This window comes from Amblyraja radiata, chromosome 10 (assembly GCF_010909765.2).
Source record: "Amblyraja radiata isolate CabotCenter1 chromosome 10, sAmbRad1.1.pri, whole genome shotgun sequence".
In the NCBI taxonomy this organism is placed as follows: Eukaryota; Metazoa; Chordata; class Chondrichthyes; order Rajiformes; family Rajidae; genus Amblyraja; species Amblyraja radiata.
Genome location: NC_045965.1, coordinates 57,886,952 through 57,904,745, shown reverse-complemented (window position 1 = coordinate 57,904,745; position 17,794 = coordinate 57,886,952). Strand labels below are relative to the sequence as shown.

At 42.0% G+C, this 17,794-nt stretch overlaps 1 protein-coding gene across 9 annotated transcripts in view; it reads left to right on the top strand.

Annotated features, from left to right (window-relative positions):
• Window positions 1-17,794, top strand: part of LOC116978002 (bromodomain-containing protein 3-like) — a 70,651-nt gene that overhangs the window by 28,507 nt on the left and 24,350 nt on the right. For 8 of the 9 annotated variants that reach the window (XM_033028969.1, XM_033028973.1, XM_033028972.1 and 5 more), the window contains exons 2-5: window positions 12,024-12,318; window positions 13,127-13,264; window positions 13,346-13,481; window positions 15,179-15,327. In XM_033028969.1, coding sequence (XP_032884860.1) covers window positions 12,061-12,318; window positions 13,127-13,264; window positions 13,346-13,481; window positions 15,179-15,327 — 681 coding nt within the window. In that variant the 5' untranslated portion in view covers window positions 12,024-12,060. Of the gene's footprint in view, window positions 1-3,771; window positions 3,920-12,023; window positions 12,319-13,126; window positions 13,265-13,345; window positions 13,482-15,178; window positions 15,328-17,794 lie in introns of those variants that run through there. The other variant, XM_033028968.1, reaches the window with a different exon arrangement.

Below are 17,794 nucleotides of genomic sequence, written 5' to 3'. Positions count from 1 at the left end.
GGAAGGATCTCCTGTGGAGTTCTGTCCTGCATCTTGGTGGAACCAATCTGTTGCTGAAGGTCCTCCTCAGATTGACCAATGTGGGTAGTTAGTGTCAAGAACGTGCTGCCAAGGGAGGCGGTTGAGGCAGATATGATGGTGTCACGTAAGGAACTTTTGGATGGATTGCAGGGAATGGAGGAATATGGATTATGTTAAAGCAGATGAGAGTTCGTCTTTTCATTGTGTTTGGCATCGCCATTGTGGGCTAAGGGGCCTGTTCTTGTGCTGTACTGTTCTATGTTCAATATTATCAATGCTTTATATTTTTTTAAATAATGATTTTGGTTTCTGTCAATTGTCGTTACCCTATTTAGATTGCACATTTGGCCATCATGTTGAGTGGGGAAAACCTGGAATTCTTAACTAACATTCTACATTTGGTCTTCAGAACTGTTCGCAAATTTAGTTTTGTGTTCGACAAATGGAAAATACAAAAAGGAAATTGATTTACCTCAAACAGAATACTGATTCCTTAAAGCAGTGATTCCCTAAGTTTTGATACCCATCGTAAGCATCTTGTACCTCTCGTTAAAAACAATTGTATTTCATTGTAAAATTTAATAAAAATTGCATACATTTTTATTTTAGATTAAGGTATGCATGTAAACAAAAGTTTTCTATAATTACTAGAATAAAATTAATATAATATCCATTAAATACATTTTTAATTAAAATAATTTATCATCAATTTGAAGGATCAAATTGCTTGCGTTGGGAAAATATTTCGACAAAATTTGGCTCTGTAGTTGTTAATTTCACTCTCTGTTGCGGTTCCTCTTCTTCGTCTTAATGTCCACAAGGGCCGAAAATCCTACTTCACACAGGTATGAGCTTGGAAATGGAAAAATGATCTTTAGGGTTTTATCTGACTATTCTGGAAATTTATTTTGTGTTTATAGCAAAAATGAAGATAATGTGTTCTCTTTATATTTGTTTTTTAAGAATCCATCAAAAGCTAGTTCCAAAAGCTCCTCTTCTGTTTGTCACAGACCTTTTGGCACTGATTGGTTGGTGTTGAATAGGTATCTTATCCACTCAATATCCATGTCCAATTCAGGGAAATACTTTTCTAGATTAATCTGTAAACTCGGTAAATGCTGTATTATAATAATCATCGCACCGTCTTCAATTTGTACGCTCGAACTTTTCTGAAGAGATGGAAAAGAGACCACTTCTCCATTAACAACTCGCTTTTGTCACAACTTCAACTTAGCCACTGTGGCGCTCACCTTATCTTGAACGTGAAATATAGAAATTTCCTTGCCTTGTAAGGACAAATTAAGATTATTTAAAACAGAAAATATGTCTGCCAGATATGCTAATTGAAAGAGTAGTCTTGTAAACATTCTTCAATTCAAAACTTTCATTAAGAAACTAGTACAGGTGCACAACCTTTTATCCGAAAGCCTTGGGACCAGACACTTTTCGTAATTCGGAATTTGTCGGCCTTCGGAATGGAAATTTTTTTGCGTAGATTTTAATGGCTGGCTCAGTGGTAGAGTGCTCGGCACATATCCGCAAGGTTGCGAGTTTGCGCCTTGATCCCGTCAGTTCCTCGGTCGCGAGTTTGAGTCTTCAATGTTGTTTTTTCTTGCAGAATAAATGTCTGTATGAAATGCAGTGTGTTGAATGAATTCCTGAATTTGTAAATGTGACCGCAGCATTGAATCACCTCTCGCACTCATGTCACCCTAGCGGGGCTACATGCCCTTAGGCGGCCTAAGGCGACATTTTCACACTCTTATATCCGTGTGCAGCAGAGGCGACGTGCGTTTGGCGCCAAACGTGAGCTTTGGTGAGCTTTGGTGTGCAGACGACATCCTGGAAAAAATGTCCGGTTTCTTCCAGGTAGGCGATATACCCTCCCGGGCAATATACCCTCCACTTCTCTTTTATGAAGGGGATTTAGTTCCCCTTTCTTCCAGGACCGACCGGAGGTTCCGCTGTCACCTCTGCGGGCCACCCTCGGTGAACGTCCTGTCTCCCTGTCCCTGGGATAGTAGGGGGCGATCAAACAGCACAATACCCCCCTCCCCCTCCAACTCCAGAGGAATCCGCTCCCCGATGGGCCGCTACGGCGACAAGTGGCAGTTCGCCCACAGCCCGAGCTGCCCCCCCCCCCCCCCCCCCCCCCCAAGAACAAGACGTACCTGGAGCGGGGCTGGGCTGGAGTTGCTGATCTGGGATCTCCGTGCTTGCAGTGGGCCTGGGGGTCGGTGTCCCGATGAGGGGGCACAGCTCGGGCTGTGGGCGAACTGCCACTTGTCGCCGTAGCGGCCCATCGGGGAGCGGCTTCTGGTGGTCCTGACGTCTCCGGCCAGTTTGCAGTTTTCCTCTGTAGTTGGAACGGGGCTGGGCTGCTGCTGGCTGTGGGTCTCTGGGATCTCTGTGCTTACAGTGGGCCTGGGGGTCGGTGTCCCGATGGTCCTGACGTCTCCGGTGACTGTCACTGACCTGCTGGCATTGCCGACGTGAAGACAGTGTAAAGCCCCCGCGCCGGTGCAATGGGCGGGGAGCTGGAGAGGGGAGGGAAGGGGTCACACACATGGCCGGGAAGCAGAGGGGTGTAGGTGGGGTGAAATTGAAGGGAGCGACAATCTGCTGCTGCCTGCCCGCTGAGTTAAAACGTTCCCACGCAAGACTCACGATACACTGTGTATCGTGAGTCTACCGTGGGAACTTTTTAACTCAGCGGGCAGGCAGCAGCATATTGTCAATTATTAACCCTCCCGCGCAATATACCCTCACCTTCTCTTTTATGAATGGGGATTTAGTTCCCCTTTCTTCGAGGACCGACCGGAGGTTCCGCTGTCACCTCTGCGGGCCGCCCTCGGTGAACGTTTTCAAGGACCTTTCTTCAAGGACCGAAAAAATGTCCGTTATTCGGAGGTTTTCGTTATTTGGATCTTCGGATAAAAGGTTGTGCACCTGTAGTTAATTCCGGAGTTCAAATAAACGAGTCAACACTTTTCCACGAGAAAGCCAACGAACCTCGGTATGGAAAAGAAGTTGGGTGTGATTACTACCCATTTCTTCACACAGTTGTGAGAAAAGTAGGGCATTTAATGGACGTCCTTTAATATAATTTATGGTTTTCACTGCTTCGTCTAGAACTCTTTTTAGGTCTGCAGACATCGTATGTGTACCAAAGCCTCTCTGTGTATGCAACAATGTGTCGATTTTGCATCTGGTGCAATAGTTTTAATCCTTGAAACAAGCCCTTTTTTAGATCCAATCAAGTTTGTTTTGTTGCATAAATTCATCCATAATGTTAAAGATTTCTACTCACAGTTGTATGTTCTGGCAAAGGTTGGCAAAATAAAAGGTTGTCATGAAGTTTTTGGTCTTTTTCATAGCTAACGAACACCAAAAGATTTGCAAAATCCGCAATGTCAGTGGATTCGTCCGCCTGTAATGCATGATAACGATTCTGACGGATGTCGGACAATAATATTTGTTTTATATTTTCAGCCATTTTGGTGATTCTTCGATGAACCGTATTATTTGAGAGACAAATACGAGCAAAAGACCTTTTTGCGTCATCTCTGATCATTACTGCCATTATCTTTGCTGAGGGCTTGATCAAGATTTTGCCAATTATCTCTGGTGCGCCATTTTTCGCTATTATACGATGCCATATACGAGGCTAATAAAGCTTTTTTATTCTTCCTGTCAGGCCCCACATTTTCTGAGTTTTAAAATTGGGTTTATTCTTGAAAAATTCCACAGATTTGGCTTTGTATTCGATATGTTTCGATTCAAAATGGCGCTTCAAGTTGGAAGGTTTCATACTCTCATTTGTTAAAATATCATGACAAATGACACATAATGGAGCCGGTTCATCTTCATCTCCCGTCCATGAAAATCCATATTTCAAGTAATTTGCATCGTACTTATGAAGTTTCTTTGCCATCTTCTTAGTTGGTCCTTTAGAGATGTCAGATGGCACACCCTTCTCAATTTCATTACATTCATATGGTCCAGTTGTCTGCGGCTACTTCTATCTTCCTTATTGCTCTCTTTTGTGCGTTTTATACACCCAGTTTTTAACCAGTGATCCATAATTGAGAATTTAAGGGCTAGAAAGGCAGTTATCCACGACCAGATGATTACTCTTTCTTAGTCGCTGACGCACATGAAGTGCAAACCATTCGGGCAAGTGAGGCTGAACGGAAATTCATGAGTTGTTATGCAGGAGTCTGTACACTACGCAAATGCAGCAGCTTTCACAACTTGAGTAGGAGAATTCATACGAAATATATAATTTATTTGCAATTATGTATGTATAAAATAATTCGTAACCACAGTTTTTTTTCTAATAATGAATCTGTTTCAGTAGTACATAGCTGAACATTCCCGCATACCCCCGAAGATCTTTTGCGTACCCCACTTTGGGAAACACTGCTAAAGCATATAATTAGTTAACCATTACATTGCATTAATTGCAAGATTATACATTGGATGAGCAACCCATTGATGCAATTTAAAAAAAAAATGTATATCAATTATTTAATATAAAGAAAAATTCTTCATTGAACTTTCTTTAGCGTACCATACTACAGGCAACCCCCACGTTATGTGACCTAGAAAACTGCCCATTTGACAATTTGAACATGTGTGATTTGGAACATAATAAACTGAAGACTTGAAAGTGGTAGTGATGGGTAGGGATAGATAAGGGGAGGAAGGAGGGCAAGTATAGACAATAGGTGCAGGAATAGGCCATTCGGCCCTTTGACCCAGCACTGCCATTCAATGTGATCATGGCTCAGTACCCCGTTCCTGCCTTCTCCCCATCTCCCCTGACTCCGCTATCTTTAAGAGCCCTATCTAGCTCTCTCTTGAAAGTATCCAGAGACCTGGCCACCACCGCCCTCGGAGGCAGAGAATTCCACAGACTCGCAACTCTCTGTGAGAAAAAGTGTTTCCTCATCTCCGTTCTAAATGGCTTACCCCTTATTCTTAAATTGTGGTCCCTGGTTCTGGACTCCCCCAACATCGGGAACATGTTTCCTGCCTGTAGCGTGTCCAAATTCTTAATAAATCTTATGTTTCAATTAAAACCCCTCTCATCCTTCTCAACTCTGGAGTATACGCCAGATGGGATGGGATGGTGGTGGTAAGTGTCATCCTCTTGTGCCTCCACTTATAACCATCAGTTTGAATAGAAACGCACACATGGAATATGTTAATATCAAATTATTGTGACTTGAGATGATTCACCATTTTGTGTTTATTCACCCCCAGCCCCTATGCCCTTTACAAATTCCATAAGCAGAATTTATTCCTCATTAGTTGCCTGTAAATATTAGCAATAATAATGAAAGGGTTTCCAAACAGATTGATCAGCAGAAGATGTGCAAATCTTATATAGACTATGAAAGGAATTTAGCGAACAACATAAAAACTAATAGTAAGAGTTTTTATAGCTATATAAAAAGAAAAAGGGTGGCTAAGGTGAACGTTGGTCCATTGGAGGGTGAGACTGGAGAGTTGTTGGTGGGGAACATGGAAATGGCAAAGGCATTAAACGAGTATTTTGTATCAGTCTTCACCATAGAAGACACAAAAAATATTCCAACGCTGGATAAACAGGGGGCGGTAGGAATGGAGGAGCTAAATACTATTAAGATCACCAAGGAGGTGGTATTAGGGAAATTAATGAGACTGAAGGAGGATAAATCCCCTGGGCCTGATGGATTACATCCAAGGGTCTTGAGGGAGATAGCGGTGGGGATTGTGGATGCATTGGTGATAATTTTCCAAAACTCCCTGGAGGCAGGAACGGTCCCAGTGGATTGGAAAATGGCCAATGTAACACCTATATTTAAAAAAGGAAGTAAACAGAAGGCGGGTAACTATAGACCGGTTAGTCTAACATCGGTGGTGGGTAAAATGTTAGAGACAATTATTAAAGAAACACTAACGGGGCACTTGGATAAACATGACTTCATCGGACAGAACCAGCATGGTTTTGTGAAGGGGAAGTCCTGTTTAACGAATCTGCTCGAATTCTTTGAGGAAGTAACAACCCGGGTGGATAAAGGGGAACCGGTGGATGTGGTATACTTGGACTTCCAAAAGGCTTTTGACAAGGTGCCACATAAGAGACTATTGCTAAAAATAAAAAATTATGGGATTGGGGGTAATATATTAGCATGGGTAGAGGATTGGCTAACAAATAGGAAGCAGAGAGTGGGGATAAATGGTTCATACTCGGGATGGCAACCGGTAACTAGCGGGGTTCCGCAAGGGTCGGTGCTGGGACCCCAGTTGTTCACAATTTATATAAATGATTTGGAGGAGGGAACCAAGTGTAATATATCAAAATTTGCGGACGATACAAAAATGGGAGGAAAAGTAGGGGATGAGGAGGATAGGAAGAGTCTGCAAAAGGATATAGATAAGCTAGGTGAGTGGGCAACAACTTGGCAGATGAAATTTAATACTAATAAATGTGAAGTCATTCACTTTGGGAAAAAAAATGATAGGGCAAGTTATTTTCTAAATGAGGAGGAGCTGCGTTGTAATGCAACGCAAAGGGATCTAGGGGTATTAGTACATGAATCACTAAAAGTTAGTATGCAGGTGCAGCAAGCAATCAGGAAGGCCAATGGAGTTTTGGCCTTTATTGCTAGGGGGATTGAGTATAAAAACACGGAGGTCTTGCTGCAGCTGTACACAGTATTAGTGAGACCACATTTGGAATACTGTGTACAGTTCTGGGGTCCATACTTAAGAAAGGATGTACTAGCCCTGGAGGCAGTGCAGCGAAGGTTTACAAGATTAATTCCTGCAATGAGGGGATTGACATATGAGGAAAGGTTAAGTAGGCTGGAACTCTACTCTTTGGAGTTTAGAAGAATGAGAGGCGATCTCATTGAAACATATAAGATCGTGAGGGGCCTTGATCGGGTGGATGCACCGAGGATGTTCCCAATGATCGGGGAAACTAGAACTAGGGGACATAGTTGCAGAATAAGGGGGGGCTCTTTTAAAACTGAGATGAGGAAGAACTTCTTCACCCAGAGGGTGGTTAATTTATGGAATTCACTGCCCCAGGGAGCAGTGGAAGCAGAAACTTTAAATATATTTAAGACTAAAATAGATGGTTTTTTAGCTGCCAAGGGGATAAGGGGCTACGGGGAGAGGGCAGGGATATGGACCTAGGTATGGTTAGTATAGTAAGACCTGAGTGATCTCCTGGACAAGTGTCGATCGCCTGGATTGGGGTCGGAGAGGAATTTCCCGGATTTTTTTCCCGAATTGGACCTGGGTTTTTATCCGGTTTTTTGCCTCCCCCAGGAGATCGCGAGGTTCTTGGGGTGGAGAGGGGTGATAGCGGTATAAAGGGGAGGGTAGTGTCTTGTGTTCTGTGTCTTGTGTCTACTGTTTGTGGGTAAGTGTGTCTGTTTAGTGTTCAGCCATGAGCGAATGGCGGTGCGGGCTCGACGGACCTGGTGGTCTACTCTCGCACCTACTTTCTATGTTTCTATGTTTCTATGTTTCTATATGCTGCATTCAGTATATGTTTTCTGTCCTGTCTGCCATGGCCTGATTCTACTATTCACCTGAGCACACTTCATGAACCCAGCTGGAGAATGAGCACAACTTTCCTGTGATATTTCTCATTTCTGCACCAGTTTCTCTTTTACTTATAGAGGCAGTTTTTTTGTTTTTTTTAGCTAAATTATAGATATGGCCCAAAACTAATATGCTGTTGGAAGAAGGCTTCTGCTAGATCTGAAATAATATCAGAACATGCTGGAAACATTCACCAAGTTTGTGGAAAGAGAAGTAGTTAACATTTCAGATTTCCAGTATAGTGTCTTGATTTTCATCAACTGCTGCTGGGACATTTGCCTCTGCTTCCTAATGTTTCTCTTTACAATTTTAAAACTACTTCCATTCTTGAGAAGTAGTATAGTTCCAACAGAAAAGTAGCAAATATGTAGGGCTATATTTGGCCAAGTCTTTTCAAAAGCATTTTGATCTGACAAATTCTAGATCTGATGAGTAATGAACCAGAATTTGGTTAAAAATCTGAGTCAAAATGTTAACATTTTCAATTCCCCTAAAAAGTCTGAAGAGATTACAAACTGACCATAGTAAGGTGAGCTGAATTGATAAATTTACAGGAAAACAGTGGAAAGTAACACTGGAATACAAAATTAACACAGAGCCCTGGAAGGCAAAAGCTTCACTTGCTTGGTGAAATAGCAATCATTTGCAAATTAGGTAAGACATTATCCAGTTAAAAGGAAAGTTTACATAAATAAGATTCCAGACTGAACTATAAAAAGCAACAGTGGAATACAAAGAAATTAGAACAGGTTGAAATAATTAATCTATTTTGTCTTAAGTGCTTTAATTTGTAACACGCTACATTTCCAGAGCCTGGAAAGTGTCAAGAAAATCAATAGGGAATATCAAGTTCCCACATGGCCAGTAGGAAATAAGGATAATTGTTCTTATATTTGTAGTTCTGAACTTGTAGTAAGAAAATGCTTTTTACTTGCATGCTTTTAACCTGATGTAAATAAAGCTATCTAAGTTGTGTATATATCTATTATAGTGGCAGATTATTATATCGTTCGAGAGATCTCTTGTTATCTCCCTAGCCACTTAGACAACATGATATTAAGAGAATGTCGTATCGTTACGCATGTGAGCTCTTCACGAGACTTTCAAAGCTTCTCAAAAGATAAATCTTCAAAACACACTCTTTTGATTAATAGTTTCTTTATTGTTGAAGAAAAACAGTAAGATATTCATCCAACCTTCTTAGACTCGCGCAATTTAATCTTCGTCAAACTCCAACATATCGCTTTTAAACGTTAGACAACTCCTCATGTCTCGGCAAAGCTCCACATGGTCGAAGGATATCCCTCCAACCATGTCGAGCTCCAAACTAAAACTAACTAGCTAACAGCTTCTGCACAAGAGAACCCAGCAGCAAACACGCCACCGACTACGTAATAAATCCCACCCACATAATTACAAGCTGGCCAAATTTAAAGGCAAATGCTGTAATTCATGACACACAAAATAAAGGCAAATGGTAACTACATACCGGACCCTAATTGTTCTGATGCCACTACATCTGTATCTGCAAGGAATTAAGACCAGCTTTGTTGCATCTTAAAATCCTTAAAATAATTTTTACATGCTGACATCAAAATTGTGGAATAATGATCTTTACTGTAAGCCAGCTAAACTGATTCAGTTTATGGAATGCAAGATGTGATGTAATGAAGTGTTAACTGGCGATTGAAAGGCAAGTCCATTGTGATGCAATTTAAAAACCCCGTTACTGCTCTGATACTCTAAATGTGAAGTCTTTTGCAGCTTTGAATCATTGTATAGGTTGTGAGTATCTTTTCCTTAAATAAATTCATAACGAGAAAAATGCATGTGTACATCTCATGACTTTTGGCTTTTTTCTAATCGTTCTCATTACTAGCAAAATAGGGATTTAAGATAAAACTGCTAAAGGGGCTGACATGTACAAGCTAATTCAAGAGTTCTCCCGAGTTTCCCCTGATTCGAACACGGAGAATTACGGTAACAGCCGTTCGTAGGTACTCGGGGCTCTCGTGGACATTTTTCAACATGTTCCTCCACAGACACTAATAATAATAATAATAAATTTTATTTAATGGGCGCCTTTCATACATCTCAAGGACACCTTACATAGTAATCGGAATAAAAACATATAATCGGAGTAAAACAAGTAATTAAAGACATCACAATGACACAAATTAAAAACAGAATTCAATCCAAAAACAGAAAATCAAAAACACAGTGTGAAGAGAGAGCAGCGGCAACCAAATCGTGCCAGCGTCCACTCTCTCTTCACGGCAGCCATCTTGGACACAGACCTACAAGACTACAGTTAGACAAAAAAAAATCATCCCCCCACAGTGGATAGCACTGTGGAGGAAGGCACAATGTCCAGTCCCCACCCCATGTTCACCCCAAAGTCAGGCCTATTGAGGCCACCGCAATTGCCTCTACGGAGGCCCGATGTCCCTGGCCGTTCTCACCAGGTGGTCTTGCCCCAGCGTCGGGAGAGTCCTTTCGGCGGCTGGGCCACTTGGAACGGCCGCTTCCTGGTTGGAGCCCGCGGCTGCCGAAGCCGACAAGGCCGCGTCGGTTTGGCGCTCCTAGGCTCCCGATGAAAAAGTCGGCGCCCGCTCTCCGCACTGCCGCCTTGCCGCCTCTACGCACGTCGTCTCTCCGCACGCCACCTCTCCGCTCCGCAAACCCACAGCCCGGAGATGTTGCTCACGGCGGTCCAGCTCGCCAGAGCTCCAGCGCGGCGACCCAGGCAAGGCATCGCCCGCTCCGCTCCAGCGCTCCAGCGCTCCAATGCAGTGCCGCCACGCAGGCCGAGGTGCTGGGTGGTTCTCGCCAAGAAACGGCGCTCCAAGCCCGCTGGTAGGCCACGACGACGGGTCGATGGGCAGCCCGGAAAAAAGGCTGCCACACCGACCAGGTAGGGACCTATAAATAAAGTAACACCTACCCCCCCACATTAAAAGACCATATCCCCTACAAACAAAAAAACAGGACTCACTAAAAACTAAAAAAAAAACGAATTTAAGACGGACGGCTGCTGCTAGCAGCCGTTCACCAAGATGGCTCCTCCTGACACCACCACCACTTGCCCATCCTCATTCCTTGAGCAAAGGTAGTGTACAGCTACTTTCATAGTAGGGCTCCATATACTGCTTTAAATAGAACCTTGAATGCCTTTTATGAATTTAACTTAATCTCAGCCCTTTACACTAAAGCAGTCCCGGTCAATATTGGGAAAGTTAATCTCCACAAGCACAAACCTATTTTCACATTCTTCTGCTCTGTGCCCACATGTCAGCATGAATCAGAAGAGCAGATCTTTGGAAGGACTATAATATAACTCCATCAAATTTGACTGCCTCATTCGTATTCCTCCTAAATTCTTAGCCCCATTGACCAATCACTCCAAATATCTCCCGGAGTACTAATGCAATACTCTCCCTGATCTAACACACCTAAAACTTCTACATCCCTGGATGTCGAGCTGCCAGTCCTGCCCTTCCCTCAGTAATGATTATATAATTGCTGCTATATCATAATTCCATGTACTGATATATGCTCTGACCCCTAAGATCATCTCTGACCCCTCACCCTGGCCACAAACTCTTTGAAGCACTTCCCTCTGGAAGGCGACTCCAGATTGTCAAAGCTGCCACACCCAGACATAAAATCAGCTTTTTTCCCCCCATGAGCAGTAGCTCTTCTCAACAGCCAAAAGTCTGTAGCCTCCTTGTGCTCTGGTATTTTATTTAATTCTTCACACGTTCAAATTATAATGTTTTATTTTTAATTGTCTACTGTATATCGTGTTGTAACTTGCGAGCAAAGTACCAAGGCAAATTCCTTGTATGTATATATATTTGGCTAATAAAATGTATTCAATTCAATTTATTCAATTCAATGCTCTCAGCTCATTCGTCTACACTTTGAGACCCCTTGCAGTAAAGTAAATGCAGTTAAAACTACCAGCTTGTCCTTTTGTCAGGGTCTGAGGTTGCAAGAATTTGGGCCTAAGTGGCTTGTAGCTAATTCTAATTCTAGCTAATGCTAATTCGCTAGTGATCGTGAAGAGATTTATTTTTTTCTCCAATATTATTCCTTATGAGTAGGATGCTTGTAGTATCTTATGCCATGCAAGACCTGGTTTCTCCAGTGAGACAAAAGCAAAATAGTTTTTTGAATGGTATGTTTTTATATCTTCATCATTGGTATAAATTGAATCATTTGCTTTTGTTTGCTTCTTATGACATTTCTGTCATCCTAATATTTATGCAACCACAATTTCAACACCAGTTGACGTTTAATTCATGATGTTTCATATATCTTTCCTTTTCAGCTGATAAATTGTTTGCTTTTTAATAGTGGCTATGATTCTAATCTATACTGTTTGCATTTAACAGATACACCATGAAGCTATAATGGGTTCAAGATCATTGAATGGACATTTTTTATAATAACAAAATAGCAATTGCCTCTGAAGAACTTGTCATTATGTCATCGAAGGAAGAAAAAGGGGCCTTGCATGAACGTACATGTGTGAATCCTCAGCCACCAGAATACTGCAATCCAAATAAACCCAGCAGCATGACAAATCAGTTGCAATATTTGCAGAAAGTGGTGATTAAAGCTTTGTGGAAGCACCATTTTGCATGGCCATTCCAGCAGCCTGTTGATGCTGTGAAGCTGAATTTGCCTGTACGTGTATATTTTTATTGTATCATCCCTTACGTGGTTTTAGTCTTCACCTTTTTTTTTTAATTTGCTGCATAATCTGTAGCCCTCTATCTCTACTAATCAACTCTTAGCTTCTGTTGTTGTATCTGCATTTCCCTGGATCAGGATCGATTATTCCTTTGCTTTTCCAGATGGTGCCTGACCCAGAGTTCCTCCAGCAGTTTTTCTTTATGCACTAAATCTCAGCAGCTGCAGTCTCTCTTGTGTTATTTCAGGATTTCATTTTTCCATTGATTGCATTTATTTTTCCTAACAAAATATGTTTCCTTAACCTTGCTCGTTTTGTCATGTTTTGTTTTATCAACATTTTGTCTATCTTTTCTCACCCTAGACCCACTGTCATATCATTGGTAAGCATCAAGAAACATAATTTCTCCATCCAAATCTGCTGCAGATTTCTGCTGACATATGAACACAAACTGACCCAAAAATATTTTGCATTTCATCATAATTTTTTTTTTTTGAGATACCTTCCTTCCTTTACTGAAGAGTGAATAAATACTATGCTCTACCTAACTATTAATTTCCCAATTTTTAAAGTCTACATGTTCACAGGATTGTTTTAAAGTAAAGATAGACGCAAAAAGCTGCAGTAACTCAGCGGGTCAGACAGCATCTTTGAAGAAAAGGAATAGGTGACGTTTCGGGTTGAGACCCTTCTATACATTTATTGAATTTTAAAATCCTATTAAATGATGAACTAATAAAGCAATGGAGAAATTAAAAATAACTAAATACTGATCTAATTGTCAATGTTTTGTTCTCGCAGGATTATTATCAAATAACAAAGAAGCCAATGGATTTGGGTACAATAAAAAAACGTTTGGAAAACAAATATTATTGTCAAGCTATGGAGTGTATAGAGGACTTAAATACAATGTTTACCAACTGCTATGTATATAATCGGGTATGTGATTGCATTTTACATTGCTCTGTAAATCTTTTTAAGGTTATATCATTATCAACATAACCAGTGTCTGTTTTATAGCCAGGTGACGATATAGTTCTCATGGCACAAGCACTGGAGAAGCTGTTTCTACAGAAGGTGGCAAAAATGCCACAAGAGGAAATAGAGCTTTCAATGGCTAATAAAAGAGGAACACGCAGAAAAGGGAAAGGGGCAGGTAATCAAACGGATGTGTTCCTTGTTTATATATAAACAACTTCTTTAATTTTGTGAGATGAACTGTATATTTGAGTGAAAAACAGGTGTCACAAACCTTTTTCATTATATCTAGTATAATATTCATATAAGATTTCCAGTTATTGCTAAGTTCCTGGGATTTAATTCTGTTAGACAAGTTTATAGTGGCTCGATAAAACTAACACGTATCCAATTTTGAAGGATCTAGTAGAATAGCCATGGTTGGAGTGAATTGGAAGATAGTAGACTAGACCAAGTGCTCCCCCAAAGCAAGATTCCACCCATTCCCCCAACGCAACCTGTTCCCCCAACGCAATATTGCACCAAGCACGCATAGCCCCCCAAAAGGGAGGGGAGGCGGAGTGGTGGGGGGGGGGGGGGGGTGGGAGTGAGGGGGACGTGGCAACTACCCCCTCCACTCACCCTCATATCCCTCATCCTCCTCCCCTCACTCACGTTCCCTGCTGCAGCATCCACCCAGGTCGTAGAGCAACGCCAGGGCCTGGAACTCGGCCTGGTTCTCGTACTCTGCCCGGCCCTGGCTGTAGACTCGAGCCGTCAGCTTCACCGCCGCCTGGGCCATAGTGCAGGCTACAACTTCATCTCCGGGCTCGTCCCTGACCACAGACCCAGGCTTGTCCTTGGTTTCAGCGGCGGTGGCTTTTTCGGGCCCGGTCACGGCCCCATCCCAAGCCCCGGGCTCGGCTCTCACTCCAGCTCCAGTACCACCCTCCCCACCGGGCGTCGGAAATATAGGTGAGAATGCGACGGGATGATGTTTATCGCCTCAACCAGAAAAATGTGAGTAGAATGTGTGAAAATGGAAAGGCTGTGGCCTAGCGTTTGGAAGAAAATAGGAATTAACTAGATTGTGCCCTGATCTGCCCGCCCCCCCTCTGCCCGCCCCCCTCTCTGCCTCTCACTCACACAAACAAGAGAAGAGTTTTATTAATATAGATAGATTATATGATGATATGATATAGGCATTCCACTTTTTTTTCCCAAATTGAACTATTTTTCCTGCATATGGTTTTTAGTTATAACATGCCCAAAATTGCTCTTTCTAACTTTGATCTGATTATTATGTGCAGTTGGTTATTAACCATTGACTTTCTCTTGGAACTAAAGAGATTGAGGTTCAGTGGCCAAAATGCTACAGTGACATTTTTATCTTGACACCACTATCCAAACTATCTGTTATACTTACAATCAAATCTATTCTGAGAACTTTCTAATATTTGCATTAAATATATCTTAACCAATAAGTATTATTTATAGCAGAATTGAAAATAATGCAACATAAATTTGTACTATGTGTTATAATATGTGCAAATAGTTAAAGGAGCCAAGAAGCATTTCCCAGACTATTAATTCCATCACTTGTTGTTATGGTATAAAACCTATTGGAAAATAAACAAGAAATAAGGGTTTTTGAAGCCTATTTGTGTGTGTGTGTGTGTGTATGAAAATACTTTAACATTCATATGATTTAATATAAAATAGCCTTTTTGCTGCATATTTATTTCAAGCTATTACTTCAACAAAATTACTTGCATTGTGTGTCTCTACATAACTGTCAGATGAGTTATTAATACAAATGTGGCAGACAATAATAAAAAATATTAATTGCTTTTAGTGTTCTATGAACATAATAATGCCCTATTTGTTTGCTGCCAGCCGTGTCCTCAACTGTGCAATCAAAATTATGTCCACCTGCTTCTGAAGTGCAAATTCAGAAACCAGTGCTATCAATCCAAACAAAAACAACTTCATTACCAATTACTTCAGTTCCTCCTCTAATTTCAGCAAGTCAACCAGTTATAAAAGTAAGTGTATCTATTTTTGAATGGGAATTTAAGAAAGCATGACACATTTTGTTTCATGTACTGGATATTGCTCAAAAATAAAGTAATTCAATACTTAGAATCTGAAGTGAGATTGGAATGTGATGACAGAATGCAATTTCTATTAAATTAGTCAAGAACTTAGATAAAACAATGTTGAGGGGCAGGGGAAGGAAACAAGTTATCCATGTTTACATTGTACTGTACAGCAAGGAATTTCAGAAATAAAGGGAATTAATAAAGGGCACATATAGATGTGCAACTCTATCAAGGATAGAGTGGACTGACTTGGATTGTTTTCTGTGGAATGCTGGAAGTTGAGGGGAGACCTGATAGAAGTATATAGAATTATGAAGGGCATAATTATGGACAGTCAAACCTTTATCCCATGGTGGAAATATCAAAGACTAGAGAGCACATCTTTCACGCGAGGGGGCAGTCTCTCTGCAACACAGCTATTCAGCTGACCTGATTTATATTCCCAGTATTTTTGTTTATCACTATTGAATTCTTTGTAAAGAAGGCCATTTTCTATTGCATTCAGTGCTCCTGATGTGGATTCCTTTATATCGATGAGACCAATTGTAAACATTTTAGAGAGACACCATGGAATCAGGCCCTTCAGCCCACCGGGTCCATGCCAACTAGCAATCACCCATACACTAGTTTGTTGTTGCAAACTAGAGACAAGTTACAAAAGCCAATTAACCTACAGACCTGCACGTCCTTGAAATGTGGGAGGGAACCAGAGCATCTGGAGCAAACCCACATGGTCACAGGGATAGCTTACAAACTCCATACAATACAATATACAATATTTATTACATGTCATTTGAACCTCAGTGAGGCTCAAACGAAACTCCGTTTCCACAGCCATACAAACAAAGCCAATTTCCTACAAGACATACACACAATTCAATTCACACAAACATCCATCACAGTGAATCTCCTCCTCGCTGTGATGGAAGGCAAAGTCTTTTCTCCCCCCTGCACCATTTCTCTCCCGATGTTGAAGCCCCAGGCGGGCGATGGTAAGTTCCACGGACATTTAAGACCGCGCCGGGCGATGTACGGCTCCGCTTCGGGTCGTTCCAACCCCGCGACATGGGCTGGAGAAGTTGCGTTGTGGGAGCTCCGAAAAGCGGTCTCCCACCCGGACCCGCGAGCTCCCGATGTCCCAGTCCACCGGTCTGGAGCTTCCGCGCTCCGGGGTCGGGCCGCAGCAGCGAGCCACCACCGCTCCCCACGCTCTGAGGCCGGCCAGCCCCACGATGGTAAGCCTGCAGCACCACAGGCTCCGCGACTGGAGTCCCAAGGTCGTTCCGGCTGGAGGCCGCTCCACGGACTAGACCCGACAGGGAAAAGGTCGGGTCTCCCGTGCAGGGAAGAGATTTATTTAAGTTTCCCCCTTTCCCTGCCCCCCCACATATACACAGTTAAAAACAGTATTAAAAAACACGAATAACTACATTTAACTAGCCAAAAAATAAAAAAAAGACAGACAGGTTGTAGGGGCCGCTGCAACCGGTGTCGCGCCGCCAAACAGGTCTCCCCTCAACTTCCAGCATTCCACAGAAAACAATCCAAATCAGTCCACTCTATCCTTGATCAAGTTGCACATCTATCTGTGCCCTTTATTAATTCCCTTGTATCAATCCAGATACAGACAAGCACCTGTAGTCTGGATTGAACCCGGGTCTCGGATCCTGTAAGGCAGCAACTCCACTACTGCGTCACTGGCCACCCTAGACAACCATTTCACCGAGCACTTGGGCTCGGTCCACTAAGCCTGCTGGGTCTTCGGGTTGTTAACCATTTTATCTCCCATTTCCATTCTGATCTTTCTTTTTCTCCTGGGCTTCCTCCATTGCAAGAGTGAGGCCACACATAAACTGGAGGAAGAGCACTTCCTTTTCCGCTTGGCTAGCTTATAACCCAATAGTCTGAACATTGAATTCTCCAATTTTAAGTCACACCCTCCCCTCCCTCTTTCCTGTGTCTTGCTCCTCCACTCCCAACCACCCCCCCCCCCCCCTGAGTTATTACAGCATTTTGTTTTGTTAATTGGCATACTTTGTCAAACTATTAATTGTTTTTTAAATAGGAAGTGTTCTAAATATACAGCACGATGGGCAGAATTCTGTGGAGAGAGAAATGTTCTATGTCAGTGGCCTCATCAAAAGCTGCTTCAGGTCATGGATCTGAAAAGTAAACTCTCACAAAATGTTGCCTGAATACAGAGTATTTCCAGCATTTTATTTATTTTTGCCTTTCCATTGTCAGTTTTCTAATTTATCAATTGAGCTTGTTTTAAACTGAGAAACCATTTAGATCAGACATTTTAACCAATCTATTTGAAGATATTTTCTCTAATTATAAAAAAAACCTGCTCTGTTTTTATGTTAGTTATTGCTTTGCCAAGTATTTCAAGGAAGTCGGGGTGGAATTG